The following is an 18,449-nucleotide window of genomic DNA, read 5'->3' as shown; positions in this document are numbered from 1 at the left end:
AGTTGATCAAAGATTATGATTTGGAGATCCAGTATCATGAAGGGAAAGCTAATGTTGTTGCGATGCATTGAGTTGAAAGTCGAGTTATTCAGTTAATGCAATGGTGCTGCCGAGTCAGTTATGTGTCGAGTTTCAAAAACTGTCATTGGAGTACTAGAAGAAGGAGGAGTTCAAGAATTATTGGGTTCTTTGCCAGTTCAACCCTCGATCTATGATATATGAGATTAGGGAGGGTCAATCAAAGGATGAAAAGTTAGAAAAGATCAAGAAGATCCAGGATGATCAGGTATATGATTTCCATATAGCTGATGATCGAAGTATCCAGTTCAAGGGGAGGTGGTGTATACCGAGTAATAAAGAAAAGTTGAAGTGGAAATTAATGAAAGAAGCTCATAATAGCTCACCTTATTCTATACACCCAGGTGGTGATAAGTAGTATAAGGACATGATAAAGCAAACGTTCTGGTGGCTAAACATGAAGCGAGAGGTAACAGAGTTCGTGCAAAAGGTCAAGTTTGAGCACAAGAGGCCACAAGGGAAGGTTCAGTCTTTGGATATTCCGAGTTGGAAATGGGATTCTATATCAATGAATTTTGTGTTTGCATAAACAAGGACTAAGGCTGAAAATGATACGATTTGGGTGGTGGTAAATCGTTTAACTAAATCCGCAACTTTCATACCTATGAAGAGTACTTGGTCGATGGATCAATTGGCTAAAGCATATGTGAAGTGGGTGGTGAAATATCATAGTGTGCCTAAGGACATTGTTTCAGATCGGGATTCGCGATTCTTGTCAACTTTTGCAGAGTTTGCAGAAGGCTTTGGGTACTAATTTGTTAATGAGTACACTTTTCATCCGCTACGATGGAAAACAGAGAAGATTCAGACTTTAGAAGATATGTCGCGATCTTATGTTATGGAGTATTAGGGTTCGTGGAAAGATTTCATGGATTTGATAGAATTTTCCTACAACAACTGTCATCATGCAAGTATTCATATGGCTCCGTTTGAGGCTTTATATGGTCGAAAGTGTAGAAGTCTAGTTGCTGGAATGATATTAGTGAAATGGTGGTGTTTGGACCCGAGTTTCTTGAAGAGACGGCGAAGTAAGTGAAAGTGATTCTAGAAAAGATGAAGGCAACTCAAGATTGGCAGTAGAGTTATGCTGAAACGCAGGGATGAAGAGTTTTAGGTTGGAGAGAAGGTATTGTTGTAAATATCTCCAATGAAAGGGGTGATGCGATTTGAAAAGAGGGGAAAGTTAAGCCCAAAGTATATCGGGCCATATAAGGTGTTAAAGAAGATCGGAAAGTGGCATATCAGTTGGATTTGCCAAATGGATTAAGTCGAGTCCACTATGTTTTCCATATATCTCAGTTAAGGAAGTATATTCCGAATGTGTTCCATGTGCTGCATCCTGAGACCATTGAGTTAGATGATAGTCTGACTTTCGAGGAAAGACTTGTAAGAATCCTTGATAGTAAAGTTAGAAGTACTCGGACTAAGGATGTAAGATAGTCAAAGTATTATGGTAAAACCATCAGAATGAGGAAGCAACATGTATGGGAAGTTGAAGCGGATATGCACAGAAATATCCGACGTTGTTTTCCGAGGTTAGTTGTCGAGTTACAGGGTCGTAACTCCTTTTAAGGCGGTAGAATGCTATAGAGTTTTGCGCTTTCACCATACTTATTGCATTTTAACATATTTTTGAGTCATTATATGCATTCTAGACACGAGCATTTGAGTCAGAAACTGTAATTTTGAAATTTAATCTGTTTTTGGAAAGTGATCGATTATAACTTTTTGTCTTAAGTAGGGGGGGTTAGACTTTAATACTCCATATATTTATTCAAGTAATTAGAATATTTATTTTATAAAATAAATATCTTAAACAAAGGGTATTTTAGTAATTTTACTTGTTTTTAATTTATTTTGCACCAAAATTGGATTTGTTAAGCTTTGTTTTTAAATCCTAGTCAAAAATTTATTAAATAAGTTTTTTTTTTAAAAGTTCGAAAATGAATTTTGCAAAAAAAAATTTTTTTTGAGCCATTTATTTTGACGGGATTGTACTAAATGGGGAAGGGGTTTTGTTTTCTAAAACTTCTAAATTTATGATGGAGGTTATAAATCTTGGTTTAATCTCCTAATTTATGGTGAAGGTCTCAGACTATTTAATTTTTGAAATTAAGTACTACCTATTCTACTCCTATAAATACCGCATACCTTAAGTCATCTTTTCCACACAAAAATTTTGAAGAATTCATACTTCTCTTGCTTCAAGGTTCTTCCTTCTCTTCTTAATCTATTCTAGTTTTACGTTTCTTATTCAAGTTCCAACTTTCTATCTTTGGGTTAAGAAAAATATTTTCATGTTTCTTACTCAAAAATATTATGCTCATAATAAGTTATTCATGTTTAAATTCATGATTAAGTTCATGTGATAAGTTACTAATTGGTTGATTAGAAGAAAGCTCGAGCATAAGAATAAGTGAAGATACTAATATAGTATTAGTGCAAGATCAAGGTACTCTTAGATACTAGTATATCCTGCTGCTTCATTATGTAGAACCTATTAAAGCCAAATAATTTCTCTCCTTTTTTTTTTTTTTTTGATCCATATGAGCCACGAAGGCATAATTTCTCTCCTTCTAATGTACTGAAAGTCTAAACATTTGACAATAAGAAATTAATGGAAAACTTTACATTCACTTATTTAAATTACCTCCTATTCAAATATTTGTGACAGGTAAATTGGTTGTGTTCTGTCTTCATTAATTGTGTCATACTACCTCTGTTTTTATTTAGTTGCAACATTAACCTTTTTGCACAAACTTTAAGAAATGAAAAAGAGAGTATAATTGACCCACTTGCCCCTGCTACTAGTACTATAATTAAATGGGGAAAGAGTAGGTGAAGTAAGGGTAATATAGTCAAATTATCCCAAAAGCTTTTCTAAAAAGGGAAATGTTGCAACTAATAAAAAACACCTAAAAGTAGAAATTGTTGCAACTAAATAAAAACAGAGGCAGTATATATTTTAGATTAAAAAAGAAATTAGTACTACTATAGATTAGACGTACATACTATAATTTCAAATGTAATTAGCCTTAATATTTCTAACTATGACTTGAGTGCACTTAGGACATTAGCACCACAAACTTTGATTAATAGTCAAAATATCACAAACTATTGGACTTGGTGCAACGCGTATCATTAATGATACCGAAGGTAAGTTTTTTGGTTGGTGACGGAATATCTTGATTATTTTTATTGTTCTTTTTCCATTTTTCGCACCTTTTTTTTTCCCAAGAAGAAGAAGTCACGACTAACCTTTAATTTTAGTTAGATGGAAAAATAGGATTGAAAAATAACCGGGAGAGGGAAAGGAAAAATAATATATCAAAATAGTCGAAATTCCCCTTTGCTAGCAAAATAATCTATCACCAGTATTATTAATGATACGTGTTGCACCAAGTTAAGTAGTTCGTATTTTGGCTACTAGCTAAAATTTTTGATGTTGAGACTAAACGTGACTAAAAAAATGATATAAAGTGAAAGTTTTGAATCGGTGAAGTAGGCAGTGACAAAGATCCTAACATTCACGAGCCATGATGTTTACATTTGTGGTGCTAAATTTAACTGATCTTGTCGTAAAAAAATAATATAACTACTGTATTAACAAGCATGTCTAAATCCGAGATATAAGGATAACATTGGCGGACCTATTTCTAGTATTTCTTATTATATGCTATTATAATATAACCTCTTCCACCTCAATTTTAAATTGTAGATGTACATCTTGAATTTTTACGACCCGTTTAGTAATCGATTATAAATAATGGTAATGATAATGAATTTGTATGTAAATTTGTGAAAAAAATTATTATTTATTTTGATAATAATACTCAAATTTCATAGATCATCTTCACTCGAAAGAAAAAGAAAAAAAAAAGGAAAAAAGAATATTATTTGAAGTGGACTTCAAAGTATCACGAAGACCATAAATTTCAATACGCAAGCTAAGTAAACGTTCTATATATTACGTCAGTCAAACTAATCAATGAGTCGTTAAATAAAACAAATCATAGCCACATTATTAATTACCATATATTAATACAATATTTATCTGAATTTGATTAGTCTCTATCTTTCTATGTATGTCTAAGTCATACATATCAACATATGTTCTAAAGGCAATTTCGACGTAATAGCACACCAAAAATATACCGCGTTGACGCAGTTTTTTCAAAAAATTTGTGAACCATGCAAAAGAAATAAACTTTGAGTGGTACATTTTTGTTTTTATAGATCTTATAGTCTCAAGGAAATTGTATGGATTTTTCTATTGTGGAAAATTCAAAGTCATCTCACCTCTTATAAGTTATAAGTCATCAACTTCTCCTACACAATATGTGTTAAACAATATCATTCTTTCATAGTCATCTCTTTCGTGATATCACCCCTTTGCTTTTCTTAAACTCTTCCTAGTCATCAAATTAAACTGTGATTTTCAGAGAAATTCCATGGAAATTAAGGTAAGTTATACTCTAATTTTTTTGCTTTAATTAAGTTGATTGGATCATTTATTGTTTCTTACTATTATATGTTGTTGTTTTCAGTTAGATAGTTGAAAGTTTCTAATCAGAGTTTTCTTCATATCATATTGATAAACTTGCGTAAAATACCAATCTATTCTTCTATATATATACATATAAATGCTTAATTAAGGTGCAAGGATAATAAGCTCAATATGTAAGCTATACCTCATACGTAAGATATATAGCTGAACTAAACCCAGTATTTGGAATGTTTAATTACTGGAATTATCTCTAACCAAGACAACATATAAAACTTGAGGCTTAGTTTCTTTTTGATGAATTACATGAAAGAGTTTATAATTAAACAAAAAATAAGCAAATTAAATGGTCATTTTAATGGTTATTGTCTTGTTTGTGTAGAAAGTGGTGGTGAAATTGAACATCCATGATGACAAAGACAAGAGAAAGGCCATGAAAGCAGTCTCGTCCCTTGCAGGTTGGTGGCTTTTGTGTTTTTTCTTTATATCCCTTGTCTCTTTTACCACTATTTTTTTTTTTTCTTTCCAAACATGTGGGTGCTCTTTTTAGTATTTGCTTTTTCCTACGATACCGACGTAGATAATTTGTTTGGGAATACTATGTGATTTTTGTTGTTGTTCCTTTCTCTTGGTAAGGTTAAATATATTAAGAGAATTCATTATAATGATCACTTCAGCTGTTTTAAGATGGTGATCGATAAGAGTTATATGTTTTTGAGAAGACGATATAACGTAGAATGATTTTTTGATGCACAACTTTAAATATTTATGACTTTGGTTATAAATTAATAAGCAAGTTCTAAGATCAATATATTAAAGATACATATTAGCTAGGTTGAATCTAGTGAAGACTAGATCATATTGTTTGCTAGCCATATTGGTGAAAGATTGGGGTAAAAAATTTACACATTTGACGTAAAAGTAAAAGGTAAAGGGAAAATAATTATTTGTGCATGGAGAGAATAATCTTTTTGGTGATGAAAAAAATTAGGATTAAGAACGACACTAGTTGCAAATGTGGTTGATTACTAAGAGAATATTCTATCTATTTATGTTCCACCATGATTTGATCCCTTAATTTGATATACATCAGTCAATACGTTGTCAATTTATTTAAATGTCAAACTTTTTTGTTTTTGATTTCTGTATATATCATCCTCGTCTCTTTGTATAGCAATAAATTAGATAAAAACGAAGTAAAATAAGGAGTAAAATAAGGCAAAACGTATTATTTTTATAGGTAGGTAAATTTAAAGTTTCTTGTAGAAGAGGAGATTTGGGAAATCCCTCTTTGAAATGGTTTTCATCTATTGTAGACCATTACCTAATGCTATACGAAAATTTAAGTGCTTGGTAAATTAATTTTTGATGCAGGTATAAATGTATTGGAAGTGGACATGAAGGAAAGTAAAATGACAATAATTGGAGAAGTTGATCCAGTTGCCGTCGTAAACAAGTTAAAGAAACAATGGAATGCACAAATAGTAACAGTGGGGCCGCCCCCAAAAAAGGAGGAGAAGAAGGATGAGAAAAAAGACGAAAAGAAGGATGAGAAGAAGGATGATAAAAAGGATGACAAAAAGGATGATAAGGAGCAAATTGCTGAGCTTATCAGGCTTTATAGGGCACATAATCCACCAATGTACTATTGTTATCAAACTCTAGATGAGAACCCTAATAATAATTGTCGTATTTGCTAATCAAAAAATAAATGAGAGAAAAAGGATGGATAAAATTTCAATGAAAGAGTAAAAATTTTAGCATGTGGATTCCCATAAGGTGTAAAATGGCCATGTAATTAAAAATATTGAGGATGTTTTGGGTCATTTGTTGTAATTACATACGGGATTATAGGCAAATTATGTGGTAAAGATATGGAGGAGAATGTAAAAGATGACCAAATTTATTTTGGCCTTCAAATTGTAACCACATCTATCGAGGGTTTGAAACTTTCTATTTGAACTAAACGTGATTTATAAATTAATCCTTTGGTTGATTCACTTATGTTTTATTAGAATATGCTTATCTTACTCTTTATTTTTGTTGTAAACACTTAGCTTACTTTGCAACAAGCTAGCTCCACTCCTCAAGTGAGAAGATCTTCAAGGTCTATCAAGCAATTGAATCGATATTCTCCCTCATTCCACTACTTGTTGTTGACCGATGCGGGTGAACCGGAGTACTATGGTGAAGCAATAAAGTCTAGTAAATCATCTGAGTGGGAGCATACCATTGAAGATGAGATGGACTCATTAGTGAAGAACAAGACTTGGGTGTTGTGTGAACTACCCAAGGAAAAGAGAACACTATTGAATAAGTGGATCTTTCGAAAGAAGGATGATCCGGGTGGCACTATCCTTTTCAAGGCAAGGCTTATGGTAAAGGAGTTTTCACAAAAAGAAGGGGTTGATTATCAAGTTATTTTTGCTCCGGTTGTGAAGTTAACTACTCTTAGAATCTTGTTGGCAATAGTGGCTTCCGAAAATCTTTTTATCGAGCAAATGTATGTGAAAACGACGTTTTTACATGGGGATTTGGAATAAGATCTCTACATGAAGCAACCAGAAGGGTTTCAAGTTCTGGGTAAAGAGGACTTGGTGGGAAAGCTCATAAAGATCTTATATAGGTTGAAATGAGCTTCAACGCAATGGTACAAGAAGTTTGACATGTTCATGCTAGTAAATGGTTTTGTGAGATTAGATGGAGATCGTTGTTGCTACTTTAATTTAAAAGGTACGCAAATGGTTGTATCTATTGACAACTCTATGTTGATGATATGCTTGTTGCGAGTTCTAGCATGGATCATGTGAACAAGTTAAAGGAGAAGTTGTCAAAGAAGTTTGAGATGAAAGACTTGGGTGAGGCAAATTAAAGAAAATACTTGGCATGAGAATTTTGAGAGATAAATCGGCGGGTGTGTGGAGGTTGTCTCATGAGGAGTATGTAAAGAAGGTGCTAAAGAGATTCAACATGGTTGGTGCGAAGCCTCGGAGTTTCCTTTTTCTATTGATATCAAGTTGTCAAAGGATGATTCACCCAAAACGGATGAAGAAAAGGAGCAAATGACCATTGTTCCTTATGCTTCGGTTGTTGGTAGCATGATGTATGCATGGTGTGCACAAGACCCGACATCACTCATGCGATGGGAGTTGTGAGTAGATTCATGGCAAATTCGGGTGAGCAACATTGGGATGTCGTGAAATGTATGGTTCATGATGAGGTGCTTGCTAGGTACTTCATCTATGGCTATTTGCTTTGGGGAAAAAGGAGTGATTTTGGAAGGGTTTGTTGATGCCGATTTTGGGGGATGTGTTGATTCAAGAAAGTGCACTTCGGGGTATGTTTTCACTATTGGTGGTACGACCATTAGTTGGATGTCCTAACTCTAAAAGTATGTTTCCATGTCTACTATGGAGTCCAAATATGTAGCTATGTTGGAGGCAGGTAAAGAGATGGAATGGTTGAAGTGTTTCCTTGAAGAAGCGGACATGAAGCAACAACAATGTGCGTTGCATAGTGATAGCCAAAGTTCGGTCCAATTGGCTAAAAAACCTATGTTTCACTACCGAACCAAGCACATAAAAGGCACTACCACTACACTAGGAGTTTAGTGGATGATGGCATCTTGGTTTTGAGGAAGATCTTTGGTTCAAAGAATGCGACGAACATGCTCACTAAGATGGTAGCCAATGAGAAATTGATTTTATGTAGTACCTCAATTGGTCTGCATTGTTAGATGGAGGGAGTAAGCATCTTTGGTGATAATGGGTTTCTTGGGGTTTGTGTATGGTGTTGCATATATGGTGTTGCTCTGAAGATTTTGTGGTCATGTTTGCCCCAACTCCAAGTTGGAGATTGTTGGGGTAAATGGTGGAGTTGCACAAACATGGAATACGTTTGCACACAAGCTTGGGGGAAGCTCGTGCACACAAGCAAAGGCATCCTAAGTAGTGACCCCGGAGCCCAAGCACGAGTTCATGAGCTCAAGGAGGGGGGGGGGAACAAGACCGGGTGGGAGAAAATATGCAACAGCTCTTGCCTTCGAGGCAGAATGGTGAGAGCCTGAGAGATCTCCTTCCCCGAGGAGGGGGGGCGAGCAGTGAGCTCGGTCGAGGTTCACGACCCGGGCGGGCGCTCTTGTGCTACTTGATTCTATCTTAGAGGCATTTTGTTGGTGCGACCCTGCACCCGGGAAAGCTATGTTTGGGTCCGGGCGGGCGATATGGCCGGGACGCGCTGTTTCTCGTGCTTGTCCGGGAAACCTAAATATGTCAAGGTTTCTCTCGACCCTTAGATTGTTTTTATCCCCCTCAAAGTATATAAACCCCCCTATTTCATATTTTAGGTTACAATTCACACGAAGTGAGATCTTTCTAGGGTTTAGTGAAAGAGGAGAGAGAAAATAGCATTAAACTCATCCATTAATGCTTACTTGTAATCTTCATCCATTGTTACCATTAATCAAAGGTACTTGTTGGTAGGTTTTTCTCCCGGTGCTAGGGTTTTTTCACGTTATTTGGTGTGTTTTTCATTGCTTTCCTTACTGTGCTTGGTTTCATCAATTTTCATTAGTTGTTGATTAGTGTTGATTATAAGTAATTAGTCCTTTGCCTAGTCTAATTCTCAACAGAGGCCAAGTTTAAGATTCCCACCACTCATAAATTCTCACCTTTCAAAACTCTTTTCATCCCCAAATGCCTTCAAACCTCATGGGGTTTAAATAGTTATCGAGCTCTTCGAGTAGCGAGTTGAGGAATAAGGTCGAGTTTCGTAGATCGACGTAAGAGTCGCAATGGAGAGATTATGGGTTTATTTATAGTAGTCCCAACTTTATCTCTCCTATAACCAAGCATGATGGGCTTCATGTGCGGGTTGGTCACACGATAACTTATAGATGTGGCCGACCACATATAAGAATTAGTGTATAGAAATATATGCTTCAGAATATATACAATCGTCGATGCAATATTGGTAAACCACTCTCACAATCTCTAGCACAACCATAATCTAAAACGGAATTGACTTGATAAATTGGTATTCGTTCTAGAACCAAATAGTGCATAAGGGAAAATGTTTGTCTTTACTTGTTGAGTTGTTCCCCTCAGTGAAAAATAAGGCCACAATAACGATACAAGATAGGTTAATTAACCCAAACTCATAGACAGTTAAAAGAGCTTTTACTTCTCTCTTCCTCAATGACAAGCTTTTGTAGAATAAAATTTTTGTTCAAAAAAGATTGTATTCGTTACACTTTTGTAAAAGAAAAAAAAGTTTTTTATTTTTTAAACAATCGCTTATATGACTATGCTTATTTAAATACCTGTTTTATTGTCGAATAATTCTAGTTTAAAAGTCAAACTTTCAGTCATTGATCGTTCATGTTTTCTTCTCTCTTAGTGTGTTAAATATCTACCAATTTTTTTTTAGTAAATGTACATTATTTGCACCCACAAAGAGTGAGGATAAAATTAGGGTCAATGATTGCGAGTTTTCTTAAAATTTTGGCATGAATTCGATGGTGTAAGTATTTTTGATAACGAGTCCTATGAGGTATTTTTCAAAAAAGAAGTTCTTAACATAATTTCACAAAAATTGTAACAAATTAATAAGATTTTTTTTAACATCGTTTCCCATATATAAAAATGATTGACCAAATTTTCCTAAGGATTTGAAAGAGTTTAATTTTAGACCAGACAACCAAAAAAAAGATTAAGTGCTGAAGAATAATGGAAAAATTGATAGGAACAATCCCAATTATGGGCTTTCCACCATTTTCAGTCCAAACTAAGGATTATTTCTGAACGGTCCTAACTATGCATCATTTTTTGCCGAAATTGATCCCAGGTGACTAATTACTTGTTAAACAGGTTAAAAAAATTTCTTAAATTTCTTAATTGAGTTTCTTTCTTCTTTTTTCTCTCCTATCTGCTTCCTTCCATGGCACCCTTCTGCCATCCTCCCCCTCCTATCCCTTCTCCAGCCACCCAAAACTCCCATTCCCCCTCACCTGCCAACCACCCCCCTCCCACCCCCCTCTCCAGCTACTCCGAAATACCCTCCCCCATCTCCTGCTGACCGTCCCCCTCCCACCCCCTCTCCAGCCACCTCGAAATACCCTCCCCCCTCTCCTGCCAACCCTCCCCCTCCTACCCCCACCCCAACAATATTTGATCTCCTTCTCTCTACCAATGTCATTCTCCCGAAAACAACAACAACAACTTCATTGTAATTTGCAACTTAATTTTATCTCCTTCGATCATCTGTTTTTTGAGAATTCTCGCCAAAATTTCATATGAATTTGATCGATCTTTGCAGTTTTAAGTTAGAGGAAGAGAATATATTTGCGCATCAAATCAAACCAAATAATCATAGAAGAATCATCTCGCAAATCATCAATAAGTGAACGAATGTATGTAGAATTCAAACATCGACATCGAAATCAAAATTCACTTAATGCAGAAATTATCGCAAAACGCTAAAATAGTGAAGAATACAAATTTGAAAAAATCCAACACGAAGATATCAAATCAAAAAGAGAAGATGCAACCAAAGATAATGGTGTCATCGGGGGTGATTCGTCGGCGTGACGAAGGTTTGGTTTGGGGTGGAGGTTCATCGACGCAGGTGGGTGAGGAGAGAGAGAGGGGTGCTGTGAGAAAGAGGGGTTTTGTGGAAAGAGAGGGAGATGGAGGAGAGAGAGAGAGAGATGGTCAGGGGTTTTATAACCACTATTAATGGTGGAGGAGGGGATTTGGATGGTGGTTTATGCAGTGGAGAGAGAAAGTGTTGGTGGTGCTGGGTGGTGGAGTGACGTTGAAAATTAAAGGTGGTGGTGAAGAAGAAAAAGAAAAAAAAAATATTTTACCTGTTGTAGTAGGTCATTGATCTGTTGGGACCAATTTTGACAAAAAATGATGTATAAGTGGGACCGCTGAGAAATAATCCTTAGTTGGGACCGAAAATGGCGAAACGCGCATAATTATTAAGATTGTTCCTATCAAATTTTCCAAGAATAATAGAAAAAGAGGAGTATTATTTGTATAAATTGTATTTGATACTGTGATTCTTATCTTTACAAAATATTATAATGAATGGTTCATGTTATTATTAGGCACATAAAATACTTGTTAATGCTATTAACATCTTGAAAACTGGTAAGCATCATCTCAACTATATCTCATCTTTACGGACACCCTAAACCTTCACAGTGAAGTTGAATGCAGAACATTTGGTATTATTCATTTGGTATAGCCCACACACAGGTCAACTTGTTAAGTTGTTATCAAGCTTCTTTTAAGAAATTAAACTCAAACGTAATTACATTTTGTCCTCTACCTTATTTTTATCTTATTTTAAACCTGTAAACAGTTTAGAATCGGTAGAGTTGGTGAGCATAAATGCAATAATACTTAAAAAGAAATATTCAGATCTCAGTCAGAAAATCAAAGTTCATATGCTAATTTATTAAATTGTTAATATTAGACAGATCAACAAACTGTACTTTCAACATCACATACAAGAGTGCAACTTCCCCTTTCTTTGTTCCATTGTCCTTGTATGTTATGCCGCAATTATACTTGTAAGTTGTAAATCAAAGTTTATTTATTTGTGTATGTCATCTTTTATGCAATAATTATTGTTGATCGCATATTATGTACCTACCTTGTGTTTTCATAGTTCCGATTTGTATATATTAGCTATTTTTTATCATTAAAATATACAACAAACATGCATTATTGTGACCCTTTCAGCATGCATGCCACCAAGTATATCTCATTATCTGTACACAACTAGTTTTGCACTTATGCATATATCACAGTTTAAATATTAAGCTAGTGACGCTTTATATTCATAGAAGATGCTATCTACTACAAAAGGCAACATCTATATATTTATATAATTTTATGTTCCCTCTACAAATAATGGTTGAAAATCAAGATAGAACACTAATCAACTAATTAACTAACTCTAGCTAGTGAGATTTTGATAATTAAAAAAAATAAAGAACTACTGAAATTGTTTTTTTCCTTTAATAGTATAATGTGCGAAATTTTATTTAAGTTGATTGAGTCCGAAAACGTTTCCACGCACAATTTTTGAATTCAATTTTAACCAATATTAGATTCCGATTCTAATTGTTCGAAAGCATCGATTTGGGTTTAAAACTAGTTTCAAAAAGCTTTTGTAGAATAAGGACGATTTGCGTCCTCCCAAGTGCGTCGCACGACAAACAAAACGACGCAAAAACATCATTGCATAAGCACTAGATATGAGCTATATATTACCGTCAAGCTAAGAGTAATTAACCTAGTTTGTTACATGAAGTATGACATTGATTAGGATTTAGGACAAAGATAGAGTGACTCTAACTCTCCAAAATATTGAAAATTAAATTACTTTCTCTCTATCTCTCTCATGATGATTACCAACCAATAGTATCAATTAAATATTTTCCTTCCCAAACTACCTATGTATTTACACAGTATTAATTCCCATGCCTAGAAGTTTCTGAAAGTACCGATCATAATATAATTTTGATCACTTCAATTTTCTAGAAAGAATGAATTATTGGCAAAAAGATGCAATTTTCAGCCTTATTATGTAAGGGACATGAGCTACAATTTGGTCTCCTGAATTACAGTAGTTTTTAGGAAGTGAGAAAGCTTCTTGTCTTACATGGAAAAATTAGAAGTCTTTATGGTCTTGTATACAATTCATCTTTCCGAATCCCCTCATTTTATTTTCTAAATGAACTTTTTTTAACTTCTAAATCTTTTCTTATTTTTTCTAAAATTTCTTGATTTTCTAGAAAATAAGTAAAAACAAAGTTGAATAGGATAAACACTTGGTTTGATTATGAAGTAGTTAAATCATAGAGTTTGATTGCCTCCCACAATATATTGGTTAATTAGAAATGGGCAACCTCATATGGTCGTTTGACAGGTTATTTTGTGGAGTTCATTCTTATGGGTTTACCAACGAGACTAATTTATGCTCATTTACTTCATTTAAAATTCTCTTTTTTTATTATATTTTACTCATTTAAATAATTCCAAATAAGTAATAAGTATAAAAATGGATGTAATATGCTCACAATACACGCCATACACTTAGGTGTATGATAAAATTTGTACATTTTGTGACTCATGCACCGTGAGCATGCAACCATTTTTGGGAGTTGGGACGGGTTATTTACGGTTATGAAATCCCTAATTAACACGAATTCTAAGTTTTTCGGGATAAAATTTTAACTAGCTAGAGTTCATACTAGAAAAGTTGTTGATTATTATCATTGTTCAAGACGTTGCATGAGTTTTTATCATATTTTCGATCTAAATATTTTGTAAGTGCGTAAGACTATTATTGCGTAAAAGGATAATTAAGTCAGTGTTTATCTTAATTATGGAGTATTACATAGTCAACTTAAATTTTCAAATACTAAATCACTCTTGTTAACAATGTTTATCTATGAGTGCTAGAATTGCATTTCTATGGAATCATCATTTAAGCGTGGCATTTTAGCACTCATAGATAACAAGTCCGGGCCCAATGAGCCATAAAATAACTAAATCACTCTGGTTAGAATCAGACTTTAATTAATGGTTACTACAAAAGCAATAAAGCAACGAAAAATTAAGGAACAATAATTGACACACGAATTTAACATGGTTCATTAAAAATGCGTTTACTATGTCCACAAGCAATTACTCTTGTTAGAATCAGGCTTTTATTAATTGTTATTACAAAAGCAATAAAACAACGAAAAATTAGAAAACAATTGACACACGAATTTATCGTGGTTCACTAAAAATGTGTTATCTACGTCCACAAGCAAAGGAGAACCCATTTTTATTAGGCTTTTGCAAGACTGCAGATTACTGAATAAAATAGAGGCATAAATTAACTATAAGGTTTAACATTGTACCTAGAGTCGTGCGTCTTAGGTGTAACATGTTACACCATAACTTTTCTTGTAACAACATTTCACATATAAGAATAATGTAATTGTTTTATGTCATCATAAAACTTTTTCATGTCATTATTGGAGTCTTTCATATCATTTTGGAGCTATTTCATGTCTTATTAAAATTTATTTCATGTTATTTATAAAACTCTATCATTTCATTATTAGTATGTACTACCATATCATTATCATTGACTTTTATGTCATTTTTCACAAACTTATACCATTTTTCTTATTTCATTATTATTTTTCAATTTTTTATATATCTTGACATTAATTATTACACACACTAATCAAATTAATACTCACTTTTCTATCATTTTCAACAATCATTTTCTCTTATTTCATTATTATTATTTATCAATTCTTTATATACCTTATTATTATCACACCAATTGATATCATAATACTCACTTTTATATCATTTCCCCCAATTTTATAATTATTTTTACTTACCTTTTTATATACCTTATTATTACTACACAAACTTATATCATTTATAAGAAAAATAATATCACTATCTCTTATTTTTATGTCATTTTATTAAACTTGCATTGTAACATTTTTTTTTTTAAAAGGCCCAACTAAACTAAAATATATTCTCTTCCACTTCCTCCTCCCCCTTCAAAACCTGAGCACCACCCCTATCCACCACTCCACCTCCTCCCACCCTTCCCGACGCACCAACACAACCAAACTAACTACATTACCTGCCGGCTGCCGCCATCCGTCAGACCTCCTTTATCTCTCTTCTTTTCCATCACCACCACGCCATAACTCACGACCACACACCGCCACACACCATAACTCTCTTCTTAATTCTCCGACACTACCGATAGCAAAGGCGACGCCATTGGCTCAGTTTTCGAGAGATAGAGCGCGCCTCAAAACGAGCAAGAAGAAGAAGTTAGAAGATGATGCATGAAACTGAAGATGAAAATGAAGGATTTGATCGATTTTATTTCCTCAGAGGAGATTTAAGTTCGTTTGATATCAACGTAAGAAGTCTTTGATCAAAACGATTAGAGGTCAGATGTCGTTTGGGATGTTAGCTATTATACTATAAGTTATAGTATATAACCGTTACACCTAAGATTTTATGTTCTAATTAACCTAAAACATACGGGCCTAAAACCGAAACCAAAACAGATACGATTTACAAAGCCGTGTACACCAAAAAAACACTTCACAGCGCCACACTACATATTCAAGGCAGTGAAACATTAATTAAGCCCATCACTTCTCACAAAACGTGTAACATCTTTATTATGGAGGTTCCCATGATTAATTAGTCAGTTCTGAGAGAATAAGTGCATAACACCACTATAAATATCAGATCTGAAACACAAGTACATGTGTCATTTTGTGAAATTCTGGACTTTCTGTCTACTCCTCGAGATAGTTCATTCTTACTATTTTCTAAGCTCTTGGAGTCTTCTTAAAATGACTCCCCATCAACTCTCATACACATACTTATGTTCCGTAAACAGTTGCATTAGTAGTTACTAGTTAGTAGTTAGTACTCTCTCCGTCCTATAATATAGTGCATACTTCATTTTCGGTGAGTCAAACTTTAAAATCTTTGACCGAATATTTTCATTTGTATATATAAAAAAGCATATTCATGTGGGATCTTGTTAGATTTATCAATACAAAATTGAATATATTAAAGGTCAAAGTTACGTCTTGGAGATCATGTAAAAAAAAAACAAGCACTATATATTATGGGACGGAGGGAGTATTATATAGTCAACGTTTGTTAAACGACTCGAAGTAAATTAGCTCCATCATTACCGTTGTAATGGTTACTCCGAGGTATGTTTGTTTTAGTAAGTCTGTAAGTGTGATAGAGGAAAATTAAGCCTCTTTAGAGATAGTTTAAGATAATTGTTGTTGGTTTGGACTTTGGTTTATAGGACACATAAGGAGTGTTTGTGGCCCAAGGATAGCTTAAGGTAGTATAATTAATGGCTTTGGCCCTTTTCTTAGGGAATTGAAGTATTTTTGACTTTTGAGTCAAAATCTTAAATTGAGGTATTTCTTCCCTATTGCCCAATAAATTAAGTTTACTAAAGGTCTTGATTTGCATCTTTATTTGAATACGAAATTCCTATCCCACGTACAATTTATATTAGTAGTACTTTTGTGTTACTTATTCTTATTAGTTCAGAACAATATTTTCTAAGTTTTAATTTGAAAAAATTAATAGATTACATTAATAATAATTAATAAAATGAAATGGCATAAATAAGCTCTTTTGCATGTGAACTTTGCTTCAGTATTGCTCTTTCAATTTACTCTTTGAGAAAAATTCATTTTGTCAACAACTCAACAAGTGTTTGAGTCAATCGGTATGACGTTCATCTAAAAATATGATAGAACTAGAACACTAAGTAAAGTTAAGGATGTCAACGAGTAGGATCTGGATCGTATTTTGTAGGATTTAAGTTTAGTTTCGTTTTTTAGGCATAAATCTAGATCCTACTCGGATTCGTTGGGTAATAAAATTGAGGATCCAGATCCGGGTTCAAAATGGATCCTAACCTGTTTTCTTCAAACGATCATAATTTTTATAATAATTAAAGATGTTACAGAATAAAACAATAATGTTATTTAGCATCTTCATTTGTCGAGTTGAAGTAAGCAAGCATTCAACCTTTATACAACAAATACAAGCATAAATAACATTAAGAGTATAACACAAATAAATAACAATCTTCAATAATGTTACAATTATTACAAACAATTAAAATACAATTTATAATATTACATCTTGATTATATATTAATTAAATATATGTGTGTAACGACTCGGGCATTGGGTTTTAGGTTTAAAGTTTTACTCTTTTAATTATATATTTTAAAATAACTTTTAAAAAAGGGTAAATAAATCTTAATTCGGGTAATAGTTACGACCCGATTCAAACCTGTTTTTAAAAATTAGGATCCATATCCTATCCGAATTCGTTGGATCCGAAATTTGAAGATCCAAATGTACTAAAATCGGATCAGAATCAACGAATTCGGATAGGATTCTTTACCCACTAAAATCCCTATGGAGCATAGAAATTTCACTTATTTAGTAGATCTATGCATGATTGTGCACTTCACAAACTACACCTACGCGCTATTTAGTTTTCAAACTTTTACCCTTTATTATTATGCATTCTGAGGATCAATATTAGAGCGATAAAAAAATTGATTTGACTTTTCCAACCTTCATATTAGTCAAATTAAACAATTGAGAAAAGGATGTGATGAATGGCACAACCACCTTGAAAACTTGTGACTTGTGACCACTCATTTATCTTACTAGGTCCCGTCGTCGATCTTGATTATTGATATTTATATCGAAGAATAGTTTCACATTTGTAATTTCGTTAAATTATTCTACTTCTTGGATAAATTCAAGTCTCGAATGACTTTAAAAGTTTGGCCCCTAGTTGCTTGAAATGAATTAAATAGGTAATCTATTACGAAGATTGATACATCTATCTATTTAGTAGATTACCTATTAGAAATAAACAATTATAAGAATAAGTAATTCGGCTGAGTTGAACTTCACTAGTTATTAATGTCTATCCCTATTAGATATATTATCTAATAACGTGCTTTCGTTGTTCCTGTATTTTAGGAAGTGCTTAACTTATTCATTCTCAGTTTCTTAGTCATGTGTAAGTATTATTCTCTATATTATCCATTGGATAGTCAAAGTTTTTTTTATCTACTAATTTTTTTATCCATATGAGCTACGAAGGCGGTATAAAGTACAAAGAAGGGGAGGGGGATTCAAACCTGTGACCTATCGTTCACAGCACCTCAATCTTAACCACTAGACTAATACATCCTTGGTTTTTTTTATCTACTAATTAAGTTAAGTTCTCATGCACTTGGCTAAAAAAAA

At 33.6% G+C, this 18,449-nt stretch overlaps 1 protein-coding gene across 2 annotated transcripts; it reads left to right on the top strand.

The window, feature by feature from the left end:
* Positions 1-2,241: 2,241 nt before the first annotated feature.
* On the top strand, positions 2,242-6,580 carry LOC104892245 (heavy metal-associated isoprenylated plant protein 39). Of its 2 annotated transcripts, none has more exons than XM_048645176.2 (3): positions 2,242-2,287; positions 4,965-5,040; positions 5,957-6,580. In XM_048645176.2, the coding sequence occupies exons 2-3, from the start codon at positions 5,016-5,018 to the stop codon at positions 6,280-6,282; spliced, it is 351 nt and encodes a 116-aa protein (XP_048501133.1). In that variant the 5' UTR covers positions 2,242-2,287; positions 4,965-5,015; the 3' UTR covers positions 6,283-6,580. The 2 variants fall into 2 exon arrangements, with proteins under 2 accessions (XP_048501133.1, XP_010676417.2); XM_010678115.4 differs by lacking the exon at positions 2,242-2,287 and adding an exon at positions 4,035-4,541.
* Positions 6,581-18,449: the final 11,869 nt, after the last annotated feature.

Source organism: Beta vulgaris, chromosome 5 (assembly GCF_026745355.1).
Source record: "Beta vulgaris subsp. vulgaris cultivar EL10 chromosome 5, EL10.2, whole genome shotgun sequence".
In the NCBI taxonomy this organism is placed as follows: Eukaryota; Viridiplantae; Streptophyta; class Magnoliopsida; order Caryophyllales; family Amaranthaceae; genus Beta; species Beta vulgaris.
Note: the sequence above shows the minus strand (reverse complement) of the source record. Positions and strands in the feature narration are given on the sequence as shown.